Source organism: Phacochoerus africanus, chromosome 2, assembly GCF_016906955.1.
Source record: "Phacochoerus africanus isolate WHEZ1 chromosome 2, ROS_Pafr_v1, whole genome shotgun sequence".
NCBI lineage: Eukaryota > Metazoa > Chordata > Mammalia > Artiodactyla > Suidae > Phacochoerus > Phacochoerus africanus.
Genome location: NC_062545.1, coordinates 6,971,438 through 6,998,222, shown reverse-complemented (window position 1 = coordinate 6,998,222; position 26,785 = coordinate 6,971,438). Strand labels below are relative to the sequence as shown.

Sequence of the window (26,785 nt, the reverse complement as noted above, 5' to 3'; positions counted from 1 at the left end):
TGAGCAGACAAGCTGCCTTTGCAACTGTTGTTCTTATTCTGCAACGTTAGGATTGTGATGGTGTTTGCAGGGCTGTTGGGGAGAGTAGCTGGCACAGCGTTTGTGGGGTCCTAATCGAGTGCGGGGTATGAGAGAGGTATTTGGTTGTGAGGTCTGATGATTCTCATACTCAACAGGAATGGGCCTCTGGGCAAAGTGTCCATTCCTCAAATGGTGCCATGAAACTCTTGTCAAGGATTAAATGAGATTATGCAGGCTATTTATTTAGTGGGTAGTACCCGGCAGATGGTTGGTATTCAGTATGTTAGGTAGCAGTTACCTTGCTAAAATGAAAATTGTTTATTACTGTGTAACAAATTGTATAGCTTGTGTAAATTAAAAGTAGAAATCTGATGCATAGTCCAGTTTTGGAAGTTACTGTTTTAAATGGCACTTCCTCACCTACCAATTAAAAAAATTTTTTTTACCACCGCAGTCACTGGTTATATTGATTCCGAATGACTTACTTTTATAATTAATGTTATTTTTCATTTAGTCCTGGCTCTGAGTCTTTTATACCTATATACGAACACCCGATTTCTTCAGCATTGTCATGAAACTGTTCCATATAATGTCCTTAAATTAATTTTTAAATTTTTAATTTTAGAATAGTTTAGATTTAGAGACAGCTGCAGAGAGTGCAGAGAATTTCCACGTATCCCGTGCCCAGTTTCTCCAGTTGTCAGGTCGTGGACATTTGTCACAATTAATGATCCAGTGGCACAGTGTTATTTGCTAAACTCTATTCTGATTTCATTCTTTCTGTCTGATACTCCTTTCCTGCCCAGATCCCATCCAGGACACCACCTTGTATTTAGTTACCGTGTCTCCTTCGCCATCTCTTGGCTGTGTCATTTCTCACACTGTGATTGTGATGCGACTTGAACCGTTGTGAGGAGTCGGGTCTTTACACTGTTCCTTGGACTGAGTTTGGTGTTTTTTAACCCTGGTTTGATGGGCGTTCTGGGTTTGGGGAGGAGGGCCGCAGAGGGGAGGCGCCATTCTCACCCCGTCAGAGCACCTGCTCTCGTCATGACTTAGGCCCCATGCTGTTAAGCTTGAGCACTTGGCTGCAGAAAATATGTGGCTTTTTTTCTGCACGGATTTGTTTATTCTCCTATTTACATAGTAATTATTTCTATCAGTAAGGACTCATGGATTCCTGGCTATAATCCAGCAGTTGGTCATTTATGTTGGTGCTCAGATTGTTCCAGTTTTGGCCAGTGGGAGCTCTTTCAGTTGTTCTTTTAACTGCTTCCGTTGGTTTTTCTGGTGTTTGAACACTTTCTCCTTTGCTAATGTAGAAGATGCTCCAGACTTGTATCATATCTTCCTTTCCCCAGTCCTGGAGTCAGCCCTTTCTCCAGGAGGTCCTGGTTCTTTTGCTGGAGCATGGTATTGCTAACCAAGACAGAAGAACTCTTTCTGTGCTAATGTCAAAGCAGGGGTGAGAGATTTCATGTCCAAGTTGTCCTAACTGCCTTTCCCACTTCTCAGTTTTTCTTTGCTGAAAACCCTGGGAGAGTGTCTCATATGCTTGTATTTCCTCCATTGATCCCATCTACAGATGGAGTTCATCTTTTGAATGTGATGTGTGGTTATAGAACATATTTAGAGTTAACCACTTAAAGTTTTTAAATTAGAAGAGCGATAACTTGAGTTAAGGAGATTCAGACGGCTCATCTGTTTCCTACAGAAAATGGTCTTAATTTGATTTCTAAGAATGACGTGGGGGAGTTTCCTGTTGTGGCTCAGGGTGGAGGAACTCGACTAGTATCCATGAGGATGTGGGTTTGATCCCTGGCCTCAATCAGTGGGTTAAGGATCCAGCGTTCCCTTGAGCTGTGGTGTGTGTTGCAGGTGAGGCTCGAATCTGGCGCTGTGGCTGTGGTGTAGGCCGGCAGCTGTAGCTCTGATTTGACCCCTAGCCTCGGAGCTTCCCTGTGCTGCAGGTGTGGCCCTAGAGAGAAAAAATAAATAAAAATTAGTTTCATAAATGGAAAACTATATTTATATGATTTTATGAGTTTATTTTCTGAAAACCTTCATCTGAAAATATTTGTTTAAACAGCTTATAATTTTATTTCCAGTGATGAGTAAAGTTTATCCATATGGGGTAATTTTTCTTCATACATATATATATATGTGTGTGTGTGTGTGTGTATGTTTTCTTTCCTGTGTTTTCTTTTGTTGTACTTACCTCAAGACTGATAGAGGATACCTTGTATAAATCTGCGAGTGAAATCAAAGACTTCTAGAGGATCTAAGCCAAGCAGGCCTTATCTCCTCATCTAGCTGACCCTTTCCACGGCAGAGCCCTACGCGCCTCTGCTGTAAAACATGTCAGCTGATGCTCACAGCATCTTGAATGCTTGTGACTAATAGGCTACTCTCTGAGATGTCTGTGATTTTCTGTTCCTACCAGTTGAACTGTATACTTATCAGGAGTTTCTGGTTTTGTTCCTAAATCTTTTTAGGTCTTTATACATTTTAATTGTAATTGCATAATTTAGTAAACTATTATACAGATGTGTGAGATGCGAATGCAAAAGAGTATTGTAGTTTCTGTATAAACTAATTTGGAATGCTTCTTTGAAAAGTCTCAAGATCACAACAAGAAAATAGCCAGCAAATTCAGGGTAGGAGAGAACTGTTGAAGCTTAAGAAGAAAAATCATGGGCATCCAGAAAAATTACCCCACAAAAATATTTAAATTCATGTTCCATTTCTCTTTAAAGAGAGAGTGGAGATGGCAGATGCTACACTTTGGTTGTGGTACATGTGGCAAAGCTGACTTGGGACTTCTCTCAGGGACCCACAATAAAGGACACGGCTGTGGCCTCATCAGTGGAGTAAGGATTCACACCTGTTCCTGGGCTTAAAGTTTAAGTTTGGTGTGTTTGTCAGTTATCTATTGTAATTTAAAAAACCATACCAAAGCTTAATGGCTTAAAATAAAAACCATTTATTGTCTGTTATGGTATTGAGTGGGTCTTCTGTTTCTCATGGTGTTGGCTTGGGCTCAGGGACAGCTGGAAGTTCCAAAATAGCCTCCCTCCCAGGCTGGCAAGTTGGCACTGGCCGTCCGCGGGGACGGGAGCTTGGCAGGACTTGGCACTGGCGAGGTCTCCTTCGTGCAGCCTCTCCACCTGGCTGTTTAGGCTTCGAGGGCCACAGCAGTCTTGGGGTAGTTGCATTTCTCACATGGTGGCTACCTTCCGCTGGAGTGCTAGGTGGCCTTCTTAACGTCTAGGCCCGGAACTGGCCCAGCGTCACTTTTGCTATATTCTGTTGGTTGAAACAGGTCACAGGGTCACCCCACATTCAGAGGAGGTGATTATACAGGGATGTGGGTACTGGAAGGCCAAGTTCATGTAAGGCCACAAAGTAATGGCCACCACAGATGTTTCAAATTTTTGTTTGCATGTTTCGCTTTTTTTTTTTAATGGCTGCTTCAGTGGCATATGGATTGAATCCGAGCTGTAGCTGCAACAGCGCAGCCCCTTTAACCCACTGCAATAGGAAAGGGATCGAACCCCTGCCCCTACAGCAACCTGAGCTGCTGCAGTTGGATTCTTAACCCACCGAGCCACAGTGGGAACTCTAGCGTGTCTCATTTTTAATACCTTTAATACATGTTTAAAAAATTTATTGGCTGACCGCAAGTCTCAGTGATACTGGATAAGAAGCCTTCCAATAAATGAAGGTGTTTGTAAGCGAACATAATTTTTTTTTTTTTTTGGCTTTTTAGGGCTGCACCTGCAGCATATGGAAGTTTCCGGGCTAGGGGTTTAATTGGAGTTAACCTCCCTGACCTACACCACAGCTACAGCAATGTGGGATCTGAGCCATGTTACGACCTACGTCACAGCTCACGGCAACGCCAGATCCGTAACCCACTGAGCTTGAGGCCAGGGCTCGAACCCCGGTCCTCATGGATGCTTCTCGGGTTTGTTACCACTGAGCCAGAACGGGAACTCCCGGGAATGTAACGATGTGATTAAAGCTTTGCATTCTTACTCGTGAGTGTGCGGATGTCGGGATTTCAGCCCAGGTTATTCTGATTCTTTATACTCATTTCTGTCGTTTTGGTCAGTGGATCGTCTTGGTACCTGGGGTTACAGTATCACTTAAACAACATTAATGTAAGAATTCAACAATTTTTAATTCTTGTAGGCTTTAAAAATGTATATTTTCAAATGATTAAATGTGATATTTAAGTAAATTTAGATGATGATTGAAGTCTAAAGTATCAGAGGTAAAATTATTACCTCGCAAATCATTTATTCAGCAGAGAGTTGTTGGGCACGTAATCTGTACCAGGCTCTGTTCTAGACACTAGAGAAACTGGGCTAAAGAATAGAGATGAGGTGCCTGCCCTCATAGAGCTTTAGGTCTAGTTCAGGGGATAGTTTCTTATTCATTTCCATAGGAAATTTGTTTTAAAATACCTACTTATGTTTACAACATGAATTTTATTTTATTTTTATTTATTTTATTTTTTGTCTTTTTGCCTTTTCTAGGACCCCTCCCGCAGCATATGGAGGTTCCCAGGCTAGGGGTTGAATTGGAGCTGTAGCTGCTGGCCTATTGCCAGAGCCACAGCAATGTGGGATCCTAGCTGTGTCTGCAACCTACACCACAGCTTGGAGCAACGCCGGATCCTTAACCCACTGAGCAAGGCCAGGGATTGAACCCGCAACCTCATGGTTCCTAGTCAGATTTGTTAACCACTGCGCCACGATGGACACTCCTACAACGTGAATTTTAGTTAAAGTCTGAGTGTCTGTACTAAAATATAACGAAGACTTGCTAGGTTTGCAAAGACTCTGTGCTCTGAATCGATGCAAGAGTTAAATAGCGGGAATGTTGGATAAACTTGAGAGTTGATAACAGCTCACCTGGCGGTTTAACTACAGGCGGATACTGAAGATTAGCTATAGCTGTTCATTGGTGCTTGCAGTACAAACTGACCGTGCCGCCTGAAACTCAGCTCCTTTTATTTTACGCTGCAGGCCAAGCAAACTGTACAAGTTCTTTAAAGAAGAACTTGCCTACCCACTGCCTTTCCCACAAAAGTCGCCCTTAAATGCTCACTTTCTGGAGAATAGTCAGTGGGGAGGGGAAGGGTGGAGAGAATTTCACCCAGGTGAGCCCTGTGCTCGCCTCGAATGATATATTTTATGTCTGAGGACTTGGCTGGAGCACTTTTAAGGAAGTTAATTTTCTGTTTAAGGACTAAGGACTTTGCTAAAGAACTTTTAATGAAGTTAATTTTTTTTTAAAGGGCTTTTGCAAAACCACAGATGTTTTTGAGTTCATCTAATCCAACTTCATCACTTTATAGATGAGCTATTTCAGGCACCGTGTGGTTTACCTACTATGTCAGAGCAGAACTATTTAACCCCAAGTTACTTGAGTTTTGGTCTTCCCCATATTTTATTTAAAAACGATACCAGACCACCTTGGGTTGCATTCAAGACATACTTCTCTTAGACCCGGGTCTGTGTCAAGTGCATGGTACTTCAGCAGAGTTTTAGCTTGAAGAATGCAGCAGTGTTTTATGTGACTGTCAAGAGATTTAGTACCAGAAAGACATTTCACATTTGTAGGTTTTTAAGCGAGTACGGCCAGTGTTTCAGGGCGGCTGATGTAGATCTTGTACTACTTTCCTCATCCAAAATAATTGGTATCCATGGCAACGTTCTGACCCAGTCAGCTGACCACATGAGCTCATTCACATGAGCTAATACAACATGAGGTTTTGGGTGCTTTTGGTTAGTTAATTGAAATGATGCAAGTTCTTTTGAACTTACCACTCGTATTTATTTTCCTAGATTTTGTGTCTAGTGTTTTTTTAAAAAGGAAAAAAAAAAAAAGGAATTAACTTTTGTTCTCATTCCCTTCTCACCCTCATTATGTAAAGTTTCTTAACCAAAGCTTTCAAACTAGGTTGTTTTTCTCTGGCTGCTTTTAAGACTTTTCTCTTCATCACTGGTTTTTAGCAATTTGGTTATGATATGCATAACCAGAGTGGGAGTTTTCTTAGTCGTTCTCTTTGGAGTTTGCTGAGCTTTTCAAATCTTTGCTGCTTCTGGTTTTCTTCAAATCTGGAAAGTTTTCAGGACTTACTTCTTGAGAGATTTTTTTTTTTTCCTGTTCTTCCCTTTTCTGATTTTGGACTCCAGAAAGGACCACATGTATCACACTGCCCGACGCTGACCCACAGATGGCTGGTGCTTTTCCTTTCTCTTTTTCTCTCTGATGAACTTTGGGTAGTTTCTGTTGCTACCTCCTCAAGTTCACCGATCTTTTCTTCTGTTGTGTCTAATCTGCTTTATTCCCTTCCCGAGTTTTCTTCACTTCAGGCATGTTTTTCAGCTCTGCGGCTTCCACTTGAGTCATCCCTGGGCTCTTTCTCTTGATTTTTTTGTATGTGTGACGAGCATGTATGCTCACAGTATCTAGAGTAGTCCTGCTGGTTAAAACGCCAGATTTTGACCTGTTGCAGGAATTGTTTAAAGAGTTCGGTACTGTGAATTTGAATAATGCCACAGCATCTTTAGTTTTTGAAAGATAGCGTATTCTCCGAATTTTTGTCAGTGCACTTCAGTAATAGCGGTATCACGGATTTCATCTTCCCTCATGATTTCAAAATGGCTTTGATTTTGTAACAGGATGTATAAATTGCCGGAGAGGAAAGTGGTTGATTTTGGATCTAGTTTGGAGTTATATTTGTAAAAGATGAACTATAGTTTATAAAGAATATGCAGGATGGGCTAGACTGTAAGGGTGCCTGTTTGAGAGAAACTTCATCATTGATTCCATCTAGTTTGTTTGGAACTGTGTTTGTTCTCAGCTTATATCATTAAATTTGGTTAGCTTTGCAAAAAATGAAACTTTATCAAAATAGGAGTATTATCAGAGATTTGGGAAGGAGCGTTTCCAGAGGGCCAGGTCAGTGAGGAATTGCACTTTGGAGACGGAGAAACTCACCCCTTTTCCTCTGCCACAGCACCCGTCTTGCCTGCAGCCCGCCTGAGCACTGCCCCCTGGTGTTCATCAGCAGCACGGGGCCCTTGCCGCAGCTGCTCAGGTCCTGCTTTCTGTTCTCTGGGTGCTTTACAAACCGAGAGGAGCTGGGCTCTGAAGTCAGGGCAGGACCTCCCTCCTCCGCAGTTGAGCTTGTCACCGACCAGCGCACAGGTGACACTTAGCTCTTTTTCTCTTTTTTTGGCTGCACCCACGGCATGCGGGAGATCCCAGGCCAGGGGTCAAACCCACACCGCAGCAGCGGCCCGAGCCACTGCAGTGACAGCGCGGGATCCTTAACCCCCTTGGCCACAGGGAGTCCAAGGATGCTTAGCTCTGACTGGTTTGCATCTTCTGGTCCTTTGCTCTTTTCCCCTTGATCTGTGTTTGTTTTAACTTCATTTACGTCAGAAAGACCTCTCTAAACAGCAGAAACCGGGCTCGTTCTCCCCATGGTGCCCCGCGTCTGTGGTGTTGGTTGAGAGAGCGGGTTTGGGTGAGAGGTCGTCTCCTCGTGAGTTTCCGCAGGTGAAACAGAGGAGAAGGACTCCAGGGCTGAGGAGGGGACACAGCCACGGCGAGTTGTTCAGAGACACTCGAGGTCGCTCCAGTGTGAATCCACCTTGCGTGCTCCTGAATGGTTCTCCGCTTCTTGGCTTCTGTAGGCAAGAGCGCGCGTTGGGAGATGCTGCTCGAGAGGCTTCGGAGTCTGATCCCGAGGACTTCGCAGATGAGACCAACCCGGAGCCCTTCTACGGCTCCTCCCCGCCCAGCACGCCCCGCCAGATGAAACGCATGTCAGCCAAACTCCAGAGGAACAGCCTGGGGAGGCCCGCCGGTCGAGCTGGCCTCAAAGGTGAGTCTCGGACTTGGCAGGGTGCACACGAGCGCACGTGGCCCGGTTGGCATACGGTCTGCACGGAGCATGGGACCACTGGGAGGGGCTTTCCACAGGAAGGCCAGTGGCTCCTTTTTACAAATCGGATTTTATGCCGTGTTTAAATTCTTGAATTATTACCGTTAGCAAAAGTTTTTTAATAAAGAGACGGTAATCCTGCGGAGATGGAAAGGTTTGTCCCGAGTGATTGTCAGAGTCGGCATGTGAGGCATCGGCGTTCCTTTAGGACGTGGAAGAAGCCGCGCGGGGATGAGCCAGGTGCTCCTCTAGGGCCCTCTTTTATTTGAGTCTCTTTGGCGGAAACTTCTGGATTGTGTCTTCCAGACGTGATGTATTGGGCAGTTTGGGAGAGGCTGGGCCTGGGAATTCCTGCCCAGGATCCCCTGGGCGGCCTGAGATCCGTGCTGCCCGTGGAGACCGTGGTGCCACCCTCGGTGGGCAGGGCCCCGCTGTCACCAAGCTCAGTGCCTGGGCGGTGTCCCACCTTCTAACCGCGGATGGAAGCTGGAATCCCAAAGGCCAAGCACTCGGCTCCTCGCCGGGAAGCCGAGGGTGGGTCTGTGTCGTCCTTCCAACTCTCCTCCTCGCGGGTCTCAGCTCTTCTCTTCCGAGGAGGATGCGCGCAGTCACGCCCACCTGACCTGACCTGCTGCTTCGTGGCCTGCCTTCTGGCACCGAGCCTCCGGCCCCGAGGCCTGATGGTGTTAGACTCCCTGCTGATTTCCGCCAACCGCTTCTCCTAACCCTGATCTCAGAGCTTGCTGGAGTTCCTCTCCCTGTTACCGTAGGGGCAGGGCCTTAGTCCTGCATCTCCCCTGAGAAACTGCCCCACGGCGCTGGCCTCCGGCGCGGCGGCCTGTCTGGAGCCCCTGCTGCCCCCTCTGGTTGGCCGGGTTCCCTGGCCCGCAGTTGCTTCTGCACATCCATCTCCGATCGGCTGTTCGTTCTGTGTCCCTGTCAGAGCCCTCAGAAGGGAAGGAGGGGGCGGGAAATGGACTTTTTTTGTGCTTGCTCGCCTGACATCTGATCCACGGAAGGATTCCTGAGCAGTAGAGTCTTCTTTCCCACGGGGGAGATGACGTTTGAGTTTTCTTCTAAAACTTTATTCTTAGTAGGTTGTTAACCTGCGGGCTCTGTTTACCCCTTTTGAAAAGTAACAGCTTTCTATTAGGGGGTATTATCTTTACCCATTTTCTCTCTCTCTTGCGCACGCCTTTTTTTTTGGTCTTTTCAGGGCCACAGCTGCAGCACATGGAGTTTCCCAGGCTAGGGGTCCAACTGGAGCTGAAGCCAGCGGCCTACACCACAGCCACAGCAACGCTGGATCTTTAACTCACTGAGCAAGGCCAGGGATGCTAGCTGGGTTCGCTAACCTCTGAGCCATGACGGGAACTCCATACCCATTTTCTCAAAGACATTTCTCACATGCCTTCTGAAGTCCCGTATATGAAATAGTGTCAGTGAAGCTGCATCTGCCGAATGGAGGGTAGTCCATAGCCACCTGCTTCATGGTGGTGAAGCAGCTATGCCAGTAGCTCACCTGCTTTCTCTTCCTGCTGCTTCATACTGTTCAGAGCAGGGGTTGAGAACACAGGACACCCCCCCCCCCCCCATTTCATAGATTGAGACAGTGAGGCCCGGGGTTTTAAAGCAACTTCTTAAGGCCAGAAGGCTTGATGCAGTGGCAGGACTCTTCCCAGAACTGGTTCTCCTGGTCCTCCATCTGGACTTTTTTCCTGGAGCAGGTGGCAGGGGCGGAGCTCATGTGCAGGCAGTACCTGAGGTGACTGTCAGAAAACCAGTCGCTGGATGCTTGAGCTCCTGCTGTCCTGCTGGGCTGGGGCAGAGACAGAAGGAGGGGAACACCCGCTTTCGGGGTTCATTTGGTAAAGTTACAGAATTTAACTCTGGAACCGATATCAGACCGCTCGAATTAGGGTTGTTTTTCAGGTGAAGAAGCAAAGGCTCGTGAGCCTTCTGACTTGTCGCTCTCTGATAGCAGGCCCGGGGCACCAGAGTTCTTGATAACCGACTTTCTTCCGTATGTTTGTTGAAGGGAATTTAGAAAATACTGACAAAAAAAAAATAAACATACCTATAAACCCCGTAGGTAGAAATAACGCCTTTCTGCTCCTTTGCCTGTGGTCTCTGCTTGTGTGCATCTGTGTTGTCGTATACATACTGTACAATCTTTACTATTTTATAACCGGCTCCTTGTGTCATTCACTGTCTTCCTCTGTCGGAGAAGAGCCTGTGCTCTCCGTGTTGATGGCGCCTCGCCGCCTTTGCCCGGGAGTGGCTGGCGGTTGTCCTGCACTTACCTGGGCACAGCGCTTGGCTCCTCCTTTACGTGGACGGCCCCTCGGGCGACTTCGTGGCGTGTGGCTCATCTCCGGAAGGAGTCACGCAGAGAAACAGCTGTAGAGCCTGGAGGCCGCTGCGGTGCCCACCAGAGGGCTTGGGGAGTGACATTTGTGCTGTGACCTGAAAGCTGAGTCGGGGAGACCAGTATTTCAAAGGAGTCCGTGATGCATAATGTATGTGGGTCTCTCAGTGTTTTCAAGAGCATCTTAGGATTCATTAGATGGGTCAGATTTATTTTAAAAGTTGTCTAAGGAAACATGAAGTGGGGCATTCTTTCTTTCTCACTGCAGCCAAGTGAAGGCTCCCCGAGTCACTCTTCACCCGAGAACTGCTGTCAGAGTTGGACTCATCTTTTTTTTTTTGTCGTTTTGCCTTTTCTAGGGCCGCTTCTGTGGCACATGGAGACTCCCAGGCCAGGGGTCTAATCGGAGCTACAGCCACCAGCCTACACCACAGCCACAGCAACGCAGGATCCAAGCCACGTCTGCGACCTACACCACAGCTCACGGCAATGCTGGATCTTTAAACTCACTGAGCGAGGCCAGGGATTGAACCTGTGTCCTCATGGATGCTAGCTGGGTTCGCTAACCACTGAGCCATGATGGGAACTCTGAACTCATCTTTTTAATCAGTGTCACCAATTATATTTGCATTTTCCTGCTTATCTATTGCTGTGTAACAAATGGCTCCTTATGAAAGAGCTTTATTTTATTGTGCTCACAGGTCTGTGGGTCAGGCGTTCAGGCAGGGCACGGTTTGTCTCTGCCCAGGATGTCTGGAGCCTTTGCTGAAATGGCTCAGTTGGCTGGAGGTGTTGTCATACCTTGCCTGGGCCCCTGTGTCTGGTGCCTGCTGGTCGTCAGTGTCCTGGGTGGCTCTCTCCCTGACTCTGGCCCCTGAGCGAAGAGCTGCCTGGCATGGTTTTGGTTCTGTGTGGCCTTCCACATGGCTATACTGGGCTTCTTCACAGCATCCTGATCCCCAGGTAACTGGACTACTAAATGGCAGCTAGTTTTCCTCTCAGAAGAAGAGCGTGTGTTTCGAGATCAAGGCGGAATTTGTAAGGCTTCTTACGATTAGCCCGGGAAGTCCCCATAGCATCCCTTCTGTTGCATTCTTTCGGCTACACAGGGCCCGCCTGTGCCTGGGAGCAGCGGGAATCTGCAGAGTCCCAGTGTCATGGCATTGTCCAGCTCCTCTTCCTATTAGATGGAGGCGTCCCCAGGGGGAGAAGGACACACGGGGTAGCCGAGGGCACTTTGTGTTGTGAGGAGGCAGGAGTGACCATCAGCACGGTTTTCTTGAGTGATTAGCCATTGGCATAAGCTGATTATATGGAAATGATTCTTTAAATATTCTTATTACCGTGGGCTCAGAATAAACAACTACTGTGAATATAGACTTATTTTTTGTAATTGGAAATTCATTACCGGGCACCCTTCTGAACAGCTGGCTCTAAATTGATGGCTCTTGTGAGAGAACTGCTCACAGAACTCAGGAACACACTTTGCTTTTATTAGTTTATTATAGAGGTTCAGGAACCGCCAAAAGGAAGCGCTGCATCGGGCAAGGTGTGGGGGGTGACAGGGAGCTTCCGTGCCCTCCCCAGGGAAACATCCTCCCAGCACCTCAGCCTGCTCGCCAGCCTGGAGGCTCGTAGAGCTCTGTCCAGAGTTTTTACCGAGATAATCTCAACCCCTCCCCCACAGCCCATCTCTTTCGGGAAGTCAGGTTGGTGGGTGGGTGGAGCTGAATGTCCTGACTCTGATCTCGGGATCCTTCGGTGACCAAACCTCCGCCTGAGACTCGCTCCACTCCAAGTTGCCTCACTAGAATGAATTTAGGTGCGATTTAAAGGGGCTCCTAATAAATAAAAAAGACGCTTCTGTTAGGAATTCGAAGGGTTTTAAGAGCTCTGTGCCAGGAACCCGGACAAAACCCACATACATTTCTTATGTTAGAAAACAAAATTCAGGAGTTCCCTTCGTGGCTCAATGGTTAACGAATCCGGCTAGGAACCATGAAGTTGTGGGTTCGATCCCTGGTCTTGCTTAGTGGGTTAGGGATCTGGTGTTGCCGTGAGCTGGGGTGTAGGTCGCAGACGCAGCTCGGATCCTGCGTTGCTGTGGCTGTGGTGTAGGCCGGCGGCTACAGCTCCGATTCGACCCCGAGCCTGGGAACCCCCATATGCCGTGGGTGCGGCTGCAGAAAAGATGAAAAGACAAAAAGCAAAAAAAAAAAAAAATTTCAGCCAAGTGAATTTGATGATTTAATTGGCTTTATTCATGAATTGGCCAGCATTCCTTCTAGGAATGGAAGCGTGCTCTGAGAGGCTGTGCGAAAATGGAAGCGATTAAGGAAAAAGGGCGGAGTGAGGGAGCTGTTAGCAAAAGAAAAGAAGGGATGGTTTTTAGACCACGGCCTCTTTTTCTGTGGGGGTGGGATGGCAGGGGGTTTATCATGCAGATTACCTCCTGCTCCGGGGGATTGGAGAGCGCCTATTTGACAGACTACTTTATTGGTATTGACCAGAAAATTCCAGAACTGTTCAATTAAGGTTACATTTCCGGGAGAAATGGGAACTGCAGTTAGATAATGTGTAAAATCTAGATTTGCTATCAGGAGCTTTCAGCATGCCAGTGACATCATTGGGGGCTTGTGGTTTTCTTCCTAATACTTACTTCACCCCAATGAACAAAAGCAAATAGCTGCAAAAGTCTGAGGAGATGGCAGCTTTCGCACGGGGCTGGAGGGCGTGTACACAGCCACAGTCCCTGCGGGAAAGTAACTTGTCAATACAGATGGAGGTTGGTTACCACCTTGACCCAGGCAAACGCACTCGTAGGAGCCTTAGAGAAGTTCTCGCAAGTAGACTCCGAAGTTCTGCAAAGAGATTGTCACTCACTGTTGGCGATTTCCATCCTGAGGGGGCAGGTGAGCAGCCCCAACACAGGGAGGTTGGAAACAGTGATGACCCACCGTAGGAGAGGCGCCTGGGGATGAGGGGCCAAGGTGGGGTCCCCACAGCCCACAGTGGATTATTTCTCTGTATTGATGGGCTTTAAAATGATTGCCAGTTAGATGTGTGTGTTTGGGGTGGAAATGTTTTAAAATTAGGTTGTGATGTTGATTGTACAACTATAAATAGAATAAAATTCATTGGAAAAACTCTTTCTTGATTTTGTTTCTCTAGGAATGTTTAAAGGTATTTTTGTTTTCAAAATATTAACTTCTGCTTTTCGAAGCTGTGATAAATATATAGCAATATTATGCTATCCAGGTAAAAATGGTTAGCTCCTTATTACCTAAAAAATACCGGCTCTGTGACATCCTGACAGGTGTAACCTACAGGTTCAGCTCTTGAATTAATTCACTGACCAGGCTCGATGTCGTACTTTGACGAGTTACAGAATTTAGCTGTGGTATTATTTAAGATCGTATTTTTGGATAATGGTAAATAACTACCAAATTATAGCAATTAAGATTTTGGTAAGTTTCGGACAATAATTAACCACGTATAGCTTTTTCTTCTAAAGTCTGGTTTAAGAAATCCTTAAATGTTTGTTCTTCTTAATGTAGCAAAAGGAAGTAAATCCAGCTCATCTCATAGTTTACGAAGGTTCAGTAAGAACTAAGACACCCAAGCTAAAGCCCTTGTCAGGGTGAATCTTCCCTGTGATCTTTATCAGCCCGATTTCACAGCAGTATTGTGATACTGCAGTAATAGCCAGGCTACAGAGAGAGTTCTGTCAGAGTTTGCACGTATATACACGTGTACGCACACACATTCATCTCCCTGGGATCAGCAGATATCTCAAGGTGTGTCTTGTATAAACGTGTGTGGTTTTTTGCTTTTTTAAATTTTTTTTTGAAAAAATATCCTACTGCTGTAAAATTGATCTGGTAAAATGGTTTTTAATTTTTTTTTTGAAAAAATATCCTACTGCTGTAAAATTGATCTGGTAAAATGGTTAGAAGTCAGATTCAGGCTATGTAGTTAGAGAAATGTTCATGGTGAACCAGCGTGGATTTAAATCTATCTGTATTTCAGCTCTTTAATCCAGCCTCAGCCTGACTTTCGGTTTATATCCTAGGCGCTCTGTATACACGTAGACCCATTCTTCAGCCAGGCTTTCTTCTTTTCTGCCTTTGCGTCTTTTCTTTTCTTCTCTGGCTTAAAATATTCTCTTGCCTTCCTTGCTCCCCTTGTTTAAGCTGAATCCATTCCTCCAGGACCTCAGTCAGGTACTGGGTCGTATTTCAAGCCTGTGCAGATGACTTAGCCCAGTGTAACAGTCTGTCTTTGCTGCCCTCAGTAGCTCAGCCTCTCCTTGGCCGGCCGGTCCTGCCCTGTGAGCACCTTTGGCAGGTGTTCAGGCGGCGTGATGGCACCAGCGTGGGTCAGGGTCCCTGTCTGTTTACCATCCGTCTGACCATCCGTGTCCCGCGGTAGGTTCATCATACGGTTGTGAAGACTGTGACAGATTCTGTAAAGCCCTTCGCTCGGAAACGGGGGGATTGAGTAAAACAGTGTTTACCACAGTGCGGTGTCATTCTAGTTAGGCTGACTCAGAGATGCTGAGAGTGGGCCCAGGAATCTGCATTTTACCGAGAACCTGAGTGATTGTTACTATTTACTGAAATTTGAGAGCCTTGAATTAGAAGACCTCTAAGTTCCTTCAGATTTTGTGGACATTGTTTGACGGGCTTTTATTAATTGCAGAGGGATTTGGTGTTAACAGACAACTCAGCAAGCAAACCTGTCCATGGGCATGGGCTTCTGAGTATTCTGAAAAGTTTCTTACTCAGGTCAGAGCTGTATAAAGTACTTGGGGAAATTACCGTGCATTTTCCTCCGATGCCTTCCTGCATCTCAGATGTCCCTTAACTGGCAGTCCCTAGGATCTTTGTAGAGGCTGCCTGGTCACTGATGGTTAGCGAACACTCTTGTATTTCCGTCCCTGTCACAAGTAGATTATTTGAAAAATTCAGCTTCTGATGAGACAGATAGATTGGTGTTTTCTTTTTTTGCCCAGTAGCAAGACTGGGGCTTAAGTCAATTTTTAAGTTTAATTTATGTCATTTTAAGTCAAATTATGTCATATTAATGATGTATCAGTTTCCATTGTATATTTTTCCAAAGCCAGTATGGTATTTTGTTTTGGGAAAAAAGTAGCTTCTTTGCTCGTATTTCTCCTTTTTTTTCCCCCAGTTTGGTTTCCTTTATACACATTGTAGATCCAAATACTGAACCATCGTTTTTTGTAAATACAGAATTTCAAAAAATTGTGTAATATACCATTTTTATGCTATAAGATGGGCTTAACAAAATTTGTATATATTCTACAAAAATTAGGTTTCTAGGTTTGCTGAAATTTGATTCTGTTTATAGAGAAAATGATATTGTGGCATTTTCCCCCTTAAGTCCTTTTAATTGTTGAAATAAAGATCAAGGCTGAGAAGCTTCATCTCTTAATATTTTCATGCTTTGACTATTAGCCCTGTGGTAAATTTAGCATAGATTTGAACTTAAAGTTCCTAGCCCAGGCTGGGTTATTCAGGTCATCCAGTGCCTCTCAGTTAACCCTTTGTTTCCCTAAGGACCTTTAGATCATGGATTAGAAGAACATTTATAATTTATATAAGCACAGTGATACGTGTTCACTGTTCACTATTACTTGCAAGTTATAAAGTATATGCAGATGTTCCTATCAATCATGCTATCCTACACTCGTTTTGTAAAGTCTTCTTAGGATCTGAAACCCCAAGCTAACAAAATTGTTTTTTGTTATGTAAGTTTTTGATTTCTTTGACTCTGAACCACTTATGGACGCACACTTTAGTTAATACAAGGTCCATCCTGCCTCTCTTCTGCACACTTTTCTTGTATATTCTTATTTACTCTCCTGCTATTAATTAACATCTCTATATGCTAGTAATTTCCAAATTGATGTCTCTGGATTTCTCTCCTGAGCTCAAGACACATATTAGTTCCTTATAGACATTGTCGCATGAATGTCCCAGGGGCACCTCAAATGCACTGTGTTAAAAACTAAACTCATTATCTTTACCTCCAGTCTTAGACCGTGATGCCATGTTTATATCATTTCGTGTTTCCTGGTAAGAAAGTATAGTATGATTTGATATCCTGAAAAATAAAATAGAGTTAAATTTGGAAGCACTTGTTAGATTTGCTTTCAAGGAGCCATTGCTTTATTAAGTGGAAATGAAAGGTGTGTATGTGCCGGGTTAATAAAGGCGTAAAGAACACAGTTCAACAAAACAGCACAGAGCACAGAACCGTTGAAGTTAAACCCTATTTCATCAAATCCGAAGGCAGACTGTGATATTATATAGTGAAGAAAAAGACTTATAAGTGATGGCACAGTGTGTTTTTACACTTAGAATTTTTAGTTTTTATTTATTTAAAGAACTCTTAGATTTGATATTTAGACAGATTTTTCAACATCATTTGTGACTCATGCATATATGTAAAGGAAAACATACATGGAATACATAAGTGAATGTGTTCTTAAAACTTGTTTGTATTACCATTAACTATAAACCATTCTGATTTCAGGTGTTAAAATACAGAACGGGGGCGCTCTCTTGGGGCACAGTGGGTTAAGGATCCGGCATTCTCCCTGCAGCGGCTTTGGTCACTGCGGTGGTGCGGGTCTAGCCCCTGGTCCAGGAACTTCCACGTGCGCTGGGCGTGGCCCAAACAGAACCCCAAATGCGTGTCCTGGGTTCAGGGGAACAAAGTGTACCTGAGTGTGGAGGGGAGATGGGAGGGCGGGCGCTCGAGGCTTGGGCATTACCTGTCTGTGAGTGGAAGGGAAGGGATCAGCCGGGAGAGGAGGGGGGAGATGGGACAGGAGAGATCTGAGTGCCCAAGAGGGAATTGAAAAGGAGCCACGGGAGGTGGAAGAGGAGAGAACCCAGACTGCCAGCAAGCAGAGAGGAAGGGGCCTCAGCAAGGTCAGTAAGTGGTTGACAGCGTCCGAAATGCCAAAGAGGAAGAAAGTACGTGTGTGAGTTCATTTCAAAGCTTGGGACGCAGCTTCCTAAAACCTCTTACAGCTGCTTGAAGGACACGTGGGATGTTTCATTTCCTTGCATTAATCCTGAATTTTATGTGCTAATGTAATAGACGAGGCAAGTTATGCTCAATTAGTCTGTATGGCTTCAGTCGTCTCAAGATTAAATTTAAAATGTTATTGTTCACTTGTTTGTGGCAAAGAGGAAATCAGGGAACGGAATAGATTAAGGTAAACATTTTTGTTTATCATCTGTCTTTCACTGTTGTATGAGAATGAGCTTAAGGTGCCTTAGATTTTATGAATGAGAGAAGTGACCCAGAAAAGTGGATGGCAAAGGGAGGAATGAGAGGTGTTTTCCTCAGTCAGGCTTCTGGTAGCTGGGCCGTGCTCTTTCTCCCTTCTCGAGTCTAGTCTTGAGCAGGTGGACCAGCTGGGGAATGCGCTTTGTGTTCGCGAGGTAAAGCGAAGCCGCCTGCTGTAGGCCAGTAGCGGAGAATAGGGGAGAATGCAGCAGGTACCGGGTGACAGGGAAATCGGGTAAAGCCTTTTTGAAAACCGAGAGAGAAGTGTTCCGTATGCAAATGGTAGATGCGTGTGTGTGTGTGTTCTTTGACGTCACAGCACATGGCGTGATTATCTTCTTCAGTAATAGCCTGAAAATGTAAGTACGTGTGGACAGCGGTCTTCGTGAAAATGTTCAGAGCAGCTCTGGACCTGAGAGGAATGTAATGTGCTGCTTATTTTTTTTTTTTAACAGAAAAAATGAATGCCCCGAACCAGCCTCCACATAAAGACACTGGAAGGACTGTGGAGAATGCGGAGGAATACAGCTACAAGCAGGAGAAAAAGCTCCGAGCCGCGCTCAGGACCACCGAGCGCGATCATAAGAAAAACGTGCAGTGCTCCTTCATGTTGGACTCAGTGGGTGGGTCTCTGCCCAAAAAGTCAATTCCAGATGTGGATCTCAATAAGCCTTACCTCAGTCTCGGCTGCAGCAACGCTAAGCTTCCGGTGTCCGTGCCCCTGCCCATACCCAGGACCGCCCGCCAGACTTCTCGGACTGACTGTCCTGCAGATCGCTTGAAGTTCTTTGAAACTTTGCGGCTTCTGCTAAAGCTTACCTCAGTCTCAAAGAAGAAGGACAGGGAGCAAAGAGGACAGGAAAATACGTCTGCTTTCTGGTTTAACCGGTCTAATGAACTGATCTGGTTAGAACTACAAGCGTGGCATGCAGGGCGGACCATTAACGACCAGGACCTCTTTTTATATACAGCCCGACAAGCCATCCCAGATATTATCAATGAAATCCTCACTTTCAAAGTTAACTATGGGAGCTTTGCCTTTGTTAGAAATGGAGCTAGTTTTAATGGTACTTCAGGAGAAGGACAGTGCAAAGCCCCACGCGGAACAAAGATGGTGGGTTACTCAACCTATCATGAGCATCTGCAACGCCAGAGGGTGTCCTTTGAGCAGGTGAAAAGGATAATGGAGCTGCTGGAGTACATAGAGGCACTTTATCCATCACTGCAGGCGCTTCAAAAGGACTATGAAAAGTATGCTGCAAAAGACTTCCAGGACAGGGTGCAGGCGCTCTGTTTGTGGTTAAACATCACAAAAGACTTAAATCAGAAATTAAGGATTATGGGCACTGTTTTGGGCATCAAGAATTTATCAGACATTGGCTGGCCAGTGTTTGAAATCCCTTCCCCTCGATCCTCCAAAGGCAACGAGCCTGAAGACGACGGTGACGACACAGAAGGAGAATTCAAAGATCTGCAAAGTAGCACAGAAGAGAGCGAAGAGGAGCAGATCTCTGATCCAAGCGTACCAGAAACCAGGCAGCCCGCTGACAACACTTTCAGCCTCCAGGCCCAGGACCGCGTAACCAAGAAGCTTGAGAGGCTTGAATCTGAGGACGATCCTGTTGGCTGGGGGACAGCGGACTGCAGCACAGACGCAGGCTTTAGTAGACATTGTCTGACCTCTATTTATAGACCATTTGTAGACAAAGCACTGAAGCAGATGGGGTTAAGAAAGTTAATTTTGAGACTTCACAAGCTGATGGATGGCTCCTTGCAAAGGGCGCGTGTAGCCCTGGTGAAGGGTGACCGTCCAGTGGAGGTAGGTTTCCAGCAGGCAGTAAATAGCACGATCTTGTCCTTAGTTCCACTGTCACTTGTAAATTACAGCATATGTTGTGTTGTGTAGGTACTTTCCTAGTCTTGGTTTTTTAGTTGATTTACGATATTGTGTTCATAGTCTTGATATTTTTAAGGCATAAATGGTAGTTACTGTAAATTGCAGATTTAAACATCGCTGTCAAGTATTGTGATAAGTGGGGAAATGGATCTCTGACTACTTAGTGAAACTTAGTTAATTAAGTGTGTGGAGGAAAAAAATCCAACCATTTAAATATAGGCTGGAGAAAGACAGGCTAGCTATAAATAAACAGGGGAAGAAAGCCACAATCTTGGGTGACCGCAAGCTGAATATGAGTCAGTGAAAAAGTCAACATGATGCTAAAATATTTTTAAATACTGTGGCGTCCAAGGTCATGGGTATAGTCCTTTCTCTATTCTTTGCAATACTTCCTTTTGAGTAGCGTGCTCTGTTTTGGTCTCTGGCTTTTAAAGAGATGTGACTTACAGAGAAGGGTAAGAATGATCAAAAGGAAAAAGTATACACTATTTGCTAAGGTTAAAGAGTGTAGCATAGGTGATGGAGGTTTAAGGGAAGTATCTATTGTTATCAGATACGTGTTTCGATACACAAAGATTTTTTTAAAGAGAAATATGCTTACTAGAGAAAGTGGTTTGAAAACAATGCAGATTCGAAGTTCCCGTTGTGGCTCAGCAGGTTGAGAACATGACTAGCATCCATGAGGATGCCAGTTTGATCCCTGGCCTTGCTCAGCGGGTTAAGGATCCAGTGCCACCGCAAGCTGTGGCATAGGTCACGGATGCAGCTTGGTTCTGGCGTTGCTGTGGGTAGGCCGGCTGCCGCAGCTCGGATTCGAGCTGGAATCCTAGCCTGGGAACTTCCACGTGTTGCAAGTGCGGCCGTTAAAAGAGAAAAAAAGGAAAGTAGTACACATTTGGTTTTGACAGCTTGGTATCTCGGGTATTCTTTACCGTTTAAGGGCTGCGAAACTAAGAAAGGCCGTGTTGTTGGATATTGTTCTTGAGAGTAAAAGAGCATAAGCAATTTTCCAGTTGTGGGGAGGGTGCATGTTCACCTGGCTAAAAGCAAAAGCACCCAGATCTTTGAGATCCCTGATTACCTGGGTTAGGCTGTGAATCTAAATTCTAATAGCTGTACACACACACAGACACACAGACACATACACACACACACACACACACACACGTGTGTGTGTGTATTTAATTTTTGTAAACCAGTTTATTATATGATCTGGCTCTCACTTTGGGGTCAGAGATGATAAAAGAGAAGGAGTTCTTTCAGATGGGAAACATTGGAAGGGAATCTGGATTTGTAAGACTTTTATTTTTAATCTGATGGTAAGGTTATGAACCTTTAGGAAAGGGGGTCAGGCATTCACGTTCATAGGGCAAGGTGTTTGCAGAATGACTCAATACTTTGTAGCCGTAAGAGGTTCGTGTACTTTGAGTATTATTTTGATTAGAAATTTCAAAAAATAAATTTTTTTGGAGCAGTGTTTTTGCTCTAAATGATTTTTTTATGTACATTTTTTTTTTTAATTAGGGCAAGCGAGGTTTTTCCCTTCTAGTCCATGGGTAACTATTTTATAATAAAGCTTTCCTCTACTGCAAGTTTTAAAGGCAGTAGAGGAAAGCTAGATGCATAATAAAGATTTGACACGTGCTTTACGCAGCGCTTTCCTGCGGTTTAGGCTTTGGGCTGGAGTGGCCCGGGTCCAGCGAGGACACCTGTGGACAAGGCAGGGTGGATGCACTTTTACTGTGAAATACTGTTTTTGAAGTAACATCAGTGCAAAGGCCCTGGCATCGTTACGTCATCTTTGATCCATTGGTTCTCATGGGAGCGCGGCTCCAGAACCGCCGCCCTCCCCCCGTCTTCTCCCCTCCTCTCTGGACCCTCTCTGGCCCTGAGTCGTCGCTACCGACCGGAGTGCAGCAGAAGGCTGAGAATGAGCAGCCTGCATTTCTGTTAGAAACTCTTATGGGAAAATAAAGACAAGAGCAGGTAGCCCATAGTTTCGAATTCCTATCAAAGTTGTATTCCTTTTGTTCGGCCCACCGCGATTTCACGGAACAAAAAGGTTGTCCTTGTTACAGAAATGAAAGAAACACATACACAGTCAAAGCTTATAGAGTGTGTGAATTAAAGATGTTTATTAAAATTATTTGAGATTGTGTGCTTTTCAAAAATAAGTACAGAAGCCCCTCTTGTTTTCATTTTTGGTTTATAAAATGTTGTGTTTCTCAGATAATGAAAGAGTAACCAAGAGCTAAAATTCTTCTGTTTTGGAGATTAATCCAAACTAGTAAAAACGAATCCTCCCATATTATAATTAACTCAATGGGAAAGTAAGACTTTATTTTGACTCCTGTGACAGGAAGATAATTTCTCTAAGGGGAAGTGGAAGTGTGTGCTTATGTATATGAATGAATATATCTGCACTGTGTGTCTAGCTTTGTAGTGTTTCAGTCTTTTTACTCTGTCTGGGAGAGAGCCACAGTTTTGAAGTCAAATAACTGGATTCCATTCCTTGATGAGACTCTTTCTTACCAGATAACTTTGTATCTGGCTTAATCTTTCTGACCCTTTGCATCTGAAAAATGGGTATAACAAGACTTTCCCACCTACCTCACAGGTTAGTCGTGAGACTTAAAAAGATATTTGTATAAATAAAATGCTACAGAAGTCAAATATAAATTATTACCTTTTAAAGAAGTTTCGTTACATTTTTTTTCCCCTTGAAGCTAACTGTAAGTCAGTAGGGGCTAGGTGGTCCGTATTTTTAATTTTTAAATGTATTTTTAATCTCCACCGAATAATTGTATACTTTTAAGGGCATTCATTTTAAGCAGTGGCTAATAACTTTTTAGGTTTGAGGACCATTTTATTTTAATTCTTAATTGTTAGAAACATCTTGACCAACTAGTACTGCAGATTGAACCCAGTACATAGCTTCTGTTTTGCACAGTTTTTATGGCTTATGCAAATAATTGTAATGAACATAGTGGAAGAATTTTGTAGAAAAGAAGAAATACACTCTTGATACTTGATTTTTCATATCTGTGACTTTCTGTTTTTATTTCTTAAGTTACTTATAACTTGTGTTTACTAGTAACCTAGCTAATATTTAATTCCCCTTGGCTTATAAGCGCACTTTATAAAACAATTCTCTAGAAACTTATTGTATTTCAGGATCTTTAAATTTTAAAAATGCAACTAGTGCTAGAAAAAAAAAAACTATTTGTAGCTTGTCTTAATGAGTATTGTAAATAAATAGCCTTAATGGTTTGTTAAAAATTAGATAATGTTTAGCTCTCTGGCTTCCATAAGTTCATTTTCTCAGGACATATTACTAATAACACATGCAGTCTCTCATTAACAAATGGGTTAGTTTCCAGCGTTCACTTTGTAAAGTGGTGGCTTTGATCTCGAAAATAATTACCTAGAGAAACTGCTGTAAGTGAGAGCCACGGGCCATCAAATAAAACTTAACAAAAATCTAAGTAACTGAACTAACAATGCCAGCTACAGTTTTATTCCTGGCAGCAAGGATAACATAATTTAAGAGTCAAAAATATGAGAAGGCATTTTTTCCCCTCCTTGTTTTGGGACTCAGAGATGATTCTAGTTCTTTTTCAGGCCTTCTCATTTATTTCCTGGTTTTCTTATTTCCTGGATTTTTAGAGCATCCCAGGATCTCACTTCGCTGTAATCTAAATTCCTCCTAAGTGTGGCTGATCTCCAGTCTTAGGAATGAATGTGTGTGATTGCCATTCGATAGCAGTGTGTGCTCGTGTCCCTTTGTGATAGGTTGTCTGGCGTCAGTGCCTGCTCTTTCTCCATCAGATACTGCTTCCTAACTTTCCTTAGCAATCAGTGGGAATCATCTCAGTCCAGTAGTTTCTAGGTGTCTTTCCCAGCAGTTACTGCACCTGTGGGTTACGTCTGTATCCGTCCTCTGTCTACCTGTCCACCTGTTAAAAATAAACTCGTACATACTCAAGTCTCTGGCTGCAATCCAGCACCACACAGGTTGCGTCCTAGCCTTCCTCCCTCGCTTGTAACTTATTTCTCTTGCTTGTAACTTAATTTCTCTTATTTCTCTTCCTCCCTTGCTTGTAACTAACTTCTCTTGCAGTGAGAAACCTGTCTTCTACTACTGCAGTGTATTTATGTGTTGGTGCAGCCTTGGTAGACATGTAAAATAGTTTCAGAATCACTAACCAGTACCCCTGTGAGGACTAAATCCGCCAGCTGGAGTACAGTGGTTCATTCTAGGTATATAGTCAGAACACAGTTTTCCAAAGTTAGGCCAGCACCTTTTCCCTTCACTGTCTCCAGTTAGGTCATAGCTTACATTTGTAATAGAGTTAGGATGCACTTACCTCAGCCTGCCTGTGCTGTCTTGGAGTTCTCTGGTATCCTAGGTGATTTTTCAAAATTTGCACACTATTCACTTTTTGTGTTACACAGTTCTGTGGGTTTTATGCATTTAAAATGTTAAATATTCATAAAATATTTGAGCCATAGATTGTGATATGGTTATTTTATTCTCCTTTTTGCTTTATCTTATGAAATTTACATATTTTCAGAAGAGATAGAATGAAAAATTATATTTTAGTATAATATGCAAAACATTAGCTGTCTGATTTTGGCTGCATATTACCTTGCATATTCTTCCAAATTCTAGGAAGATTTTTGGTTACTTTTATTAATTACCTTCTTTTGAATTAGGAATGATCATATACTTATGTATGCGTAGTGGCCAGTGAAATATTGTTAGTCTTTGTATCTAATAATAATTATGCCATTTTTTCCCCTTTAAGCACAAGAAACCCTGAAGAGGTTGCCTTTTATATTCAGAATTGGTAAAACATGTAGAAACTAGGATATTTATATAATAACAGCTACCATTCATTGAGTCTTAGCATGTACTAGATACAATAGCCAAATAAAGTGGCCTTGTTAGTTCCTTACTTTACACTTAAGGAGAGTGGAAGACTTGCCACAAGTCACAGAGGCTATAGATTGTTGGAGGGAGTCAGACCTAGGACTTGGGAATACCAGACTTTAAACTGTGCCGTTGGTTTCCAAACCTGGCTGCGTGCACATCAGGGAGCTTTTAAAAATACACACGCCAGTGTCGTTCTTGGATATAGGGCAGGTCAGATTCTCTCGAGGTGGGACGTGAGCACTGACCTTTTTAGCTGCCACCATGCTTCCTATGCAGCCAGGCCAGCACCAAGCAGTGGTGAGTTGGCCGGCTGGAAACTAAGTCGGCGGCAGTGCTCCCCTGCCCGCCCTCGGGGTCAGTGCTCATTAATACAGCTGGCATAGGTAATTTTTTATCCGCTTTGGTCATCACCTGTATGATTTCATGAGCACATAAACTTTTTTTTTTAAAGCTGTCCCAGCTTATTTTTATTCTTTTTTTGCAGTACGTGGAGGGAATTATTCCTTTGTTGAATTGAAGGGCAGTTGATGCACAATGCTCTTTAAGTTACAGGTGTACAGTATAGTGATTAACCTTTTTAAAGCTCATGTTCCATTTATAGTTAAAATATATTTTGGCTGTATTCCCCATGTTGTACAGTGTGTCCTTACTGTTTTATTTTATACGGGATCCGGATCGTTTGTAACTCCCTCTCCCTAGCCTGCCTCTCCCCCCCTTCCCTCCCACCACTGGTGACCACTCAGTCGTTCTCTATATCTGTGAGACTGTTTCTTTTTTGTTACAGTCACTAGTGTGTTATCTTTTTTAGATTTCATATATAAGTGATACCGTACGGTGTTTGTCTTACTCTGTCTGACTTATTCCACTTAGCATAATACACTCCAAGTCCACCCATGTTGATGCAAATGGCAAAATCTCATTCTTTTTTATGGTTGAGTAGTATTCCATTGCGTGTGTGTGTGTGTGTGTGTGTGTGTGTGTGTGTGTGTGTGTGTGTGTGAGTGTATAAAGACGTATATACACCACATCTTCTTTAGCCATTTATCTGTTGATGGACACCGAGGTTGCTTCCATATCTTGGCAATTGTAAATAATGCTGCTATGAACATTGGGGTGCATGTGTATTTTCAAATTTGTGCTTTAGTTTTTTTTTCTTTCGGATATATACCCAGGAGTGAAATTGCTGGAATAGAATAGAAGTTTTAATTTTTAGTTTTTGTGAGAAAGCGCCATACTGTTTTCTGTACCAGCTGCCCAGTTTATGTTCACACCAACATACACAAACTTTTTAATTGAATAAGTGGCAGGCTGACAAGCACATGCTTACACATTTACCTGTATGTTCTCTGTTTTCTTACTGGAAGCATACTTACATGAAGGAAGACAGGAAGTTGTACTGTGTTGTTTTGCCTACAGTGAGCCACCTGAATCTAGCCTGACGTAAGAGGAGAAAGATCAGAGACAGGGCAGCTCATCAGCTTGCCTTGGAACTGCGTCCCAGGACAGCGACAACAACAACAAGACTAGGAGCCAGCCTTGAATACTCATATGGGGGGGGGGGCAGCTGCAGGGGTGGTTAAGGAACCCGGTCAAGGGCGCCGCACATCCAGTGAGCGGCAGAGTCAGATGTGAAACCGGGGCTCGCCGTAAAGCCATGCTCTTCACCATTGCAGTGTACTGCCCCCCGAAGCTGTATTTTTGTCCTTCATAGTGCTTTAATATTTTTGACCTAGTAGCTAGCATCGAAGAAGAGAAGATTTCACATGGAAATCTGGATTTTTTTTTTTTTCTTAAAATACTGGGAGGTCTGCCAACACTGGGCCCCGTCCCCATGCCGTAGCACCTGGTGTGCTCCCCCAGCTTTCTGGCACCTGGCATGCTCCCCCCAGCTTTCCTGCACCTGGCGTGCTCCCCCCAGCTTTCCTTACTCTCCCTGCCACCCAGCCCTCGTTCATCATTGACAGCACCCACCCCACTGGGCCCTTATGTGATATGAGCCCAAGCGTAGAATCATAGAAGGAGAATATAACCCCTATTTTGATCTCATCCTTCATTTTATAAAAACAGTTTGCTTTCTTTTGTTTTGCTCATTTGTTGATGTATATAAAAGAAACAAAGTTGCTGCTCATCCTCTACCCCTGCTTAATGTCATCATCTGGCTTGTGTCTTCTAGACATTTTTGTGCTTGTATATAAATAAATCTCTTTGCTGTATAATGTAGAAAATTTTTTCACCCCCCCCCCCCCCCATGATGATGCTGTATTTATTTCGAGA

At 44.1% G+C, this 26,785-nt stretch overlaps 1 protein-coding gene across 7 annotated transcripts in view; it reads left to right on the top strand.

Moving 5' to 3' along the window:
* MAP3K4 (mitogen-activated protein kinase kinase kinase 4) overlaps positions 1–26,785 on the top strand; it is a 106,792-nt gene that overhangs the window by 25,881 nt on the left and 54,126 nt on the right. For all 7 annotated transcript variants that reach the window (XM_047769787.1, XM_047769790.1, XM_047769788.1 and 4 more), the window contains exons 2-3: positions 7,737–7,927; positions 18,134–19,497. In XM_047769787.1, coding sequence (XP_047625743.1) covers positions 7,737–7,927; positions 18,134–19,497 — 1,555 coding nt within the window. The remainder of the gene's footprint in view (positions 1–7,736; positions 7,928–18,133; positions 19,498–26,785) is intronic.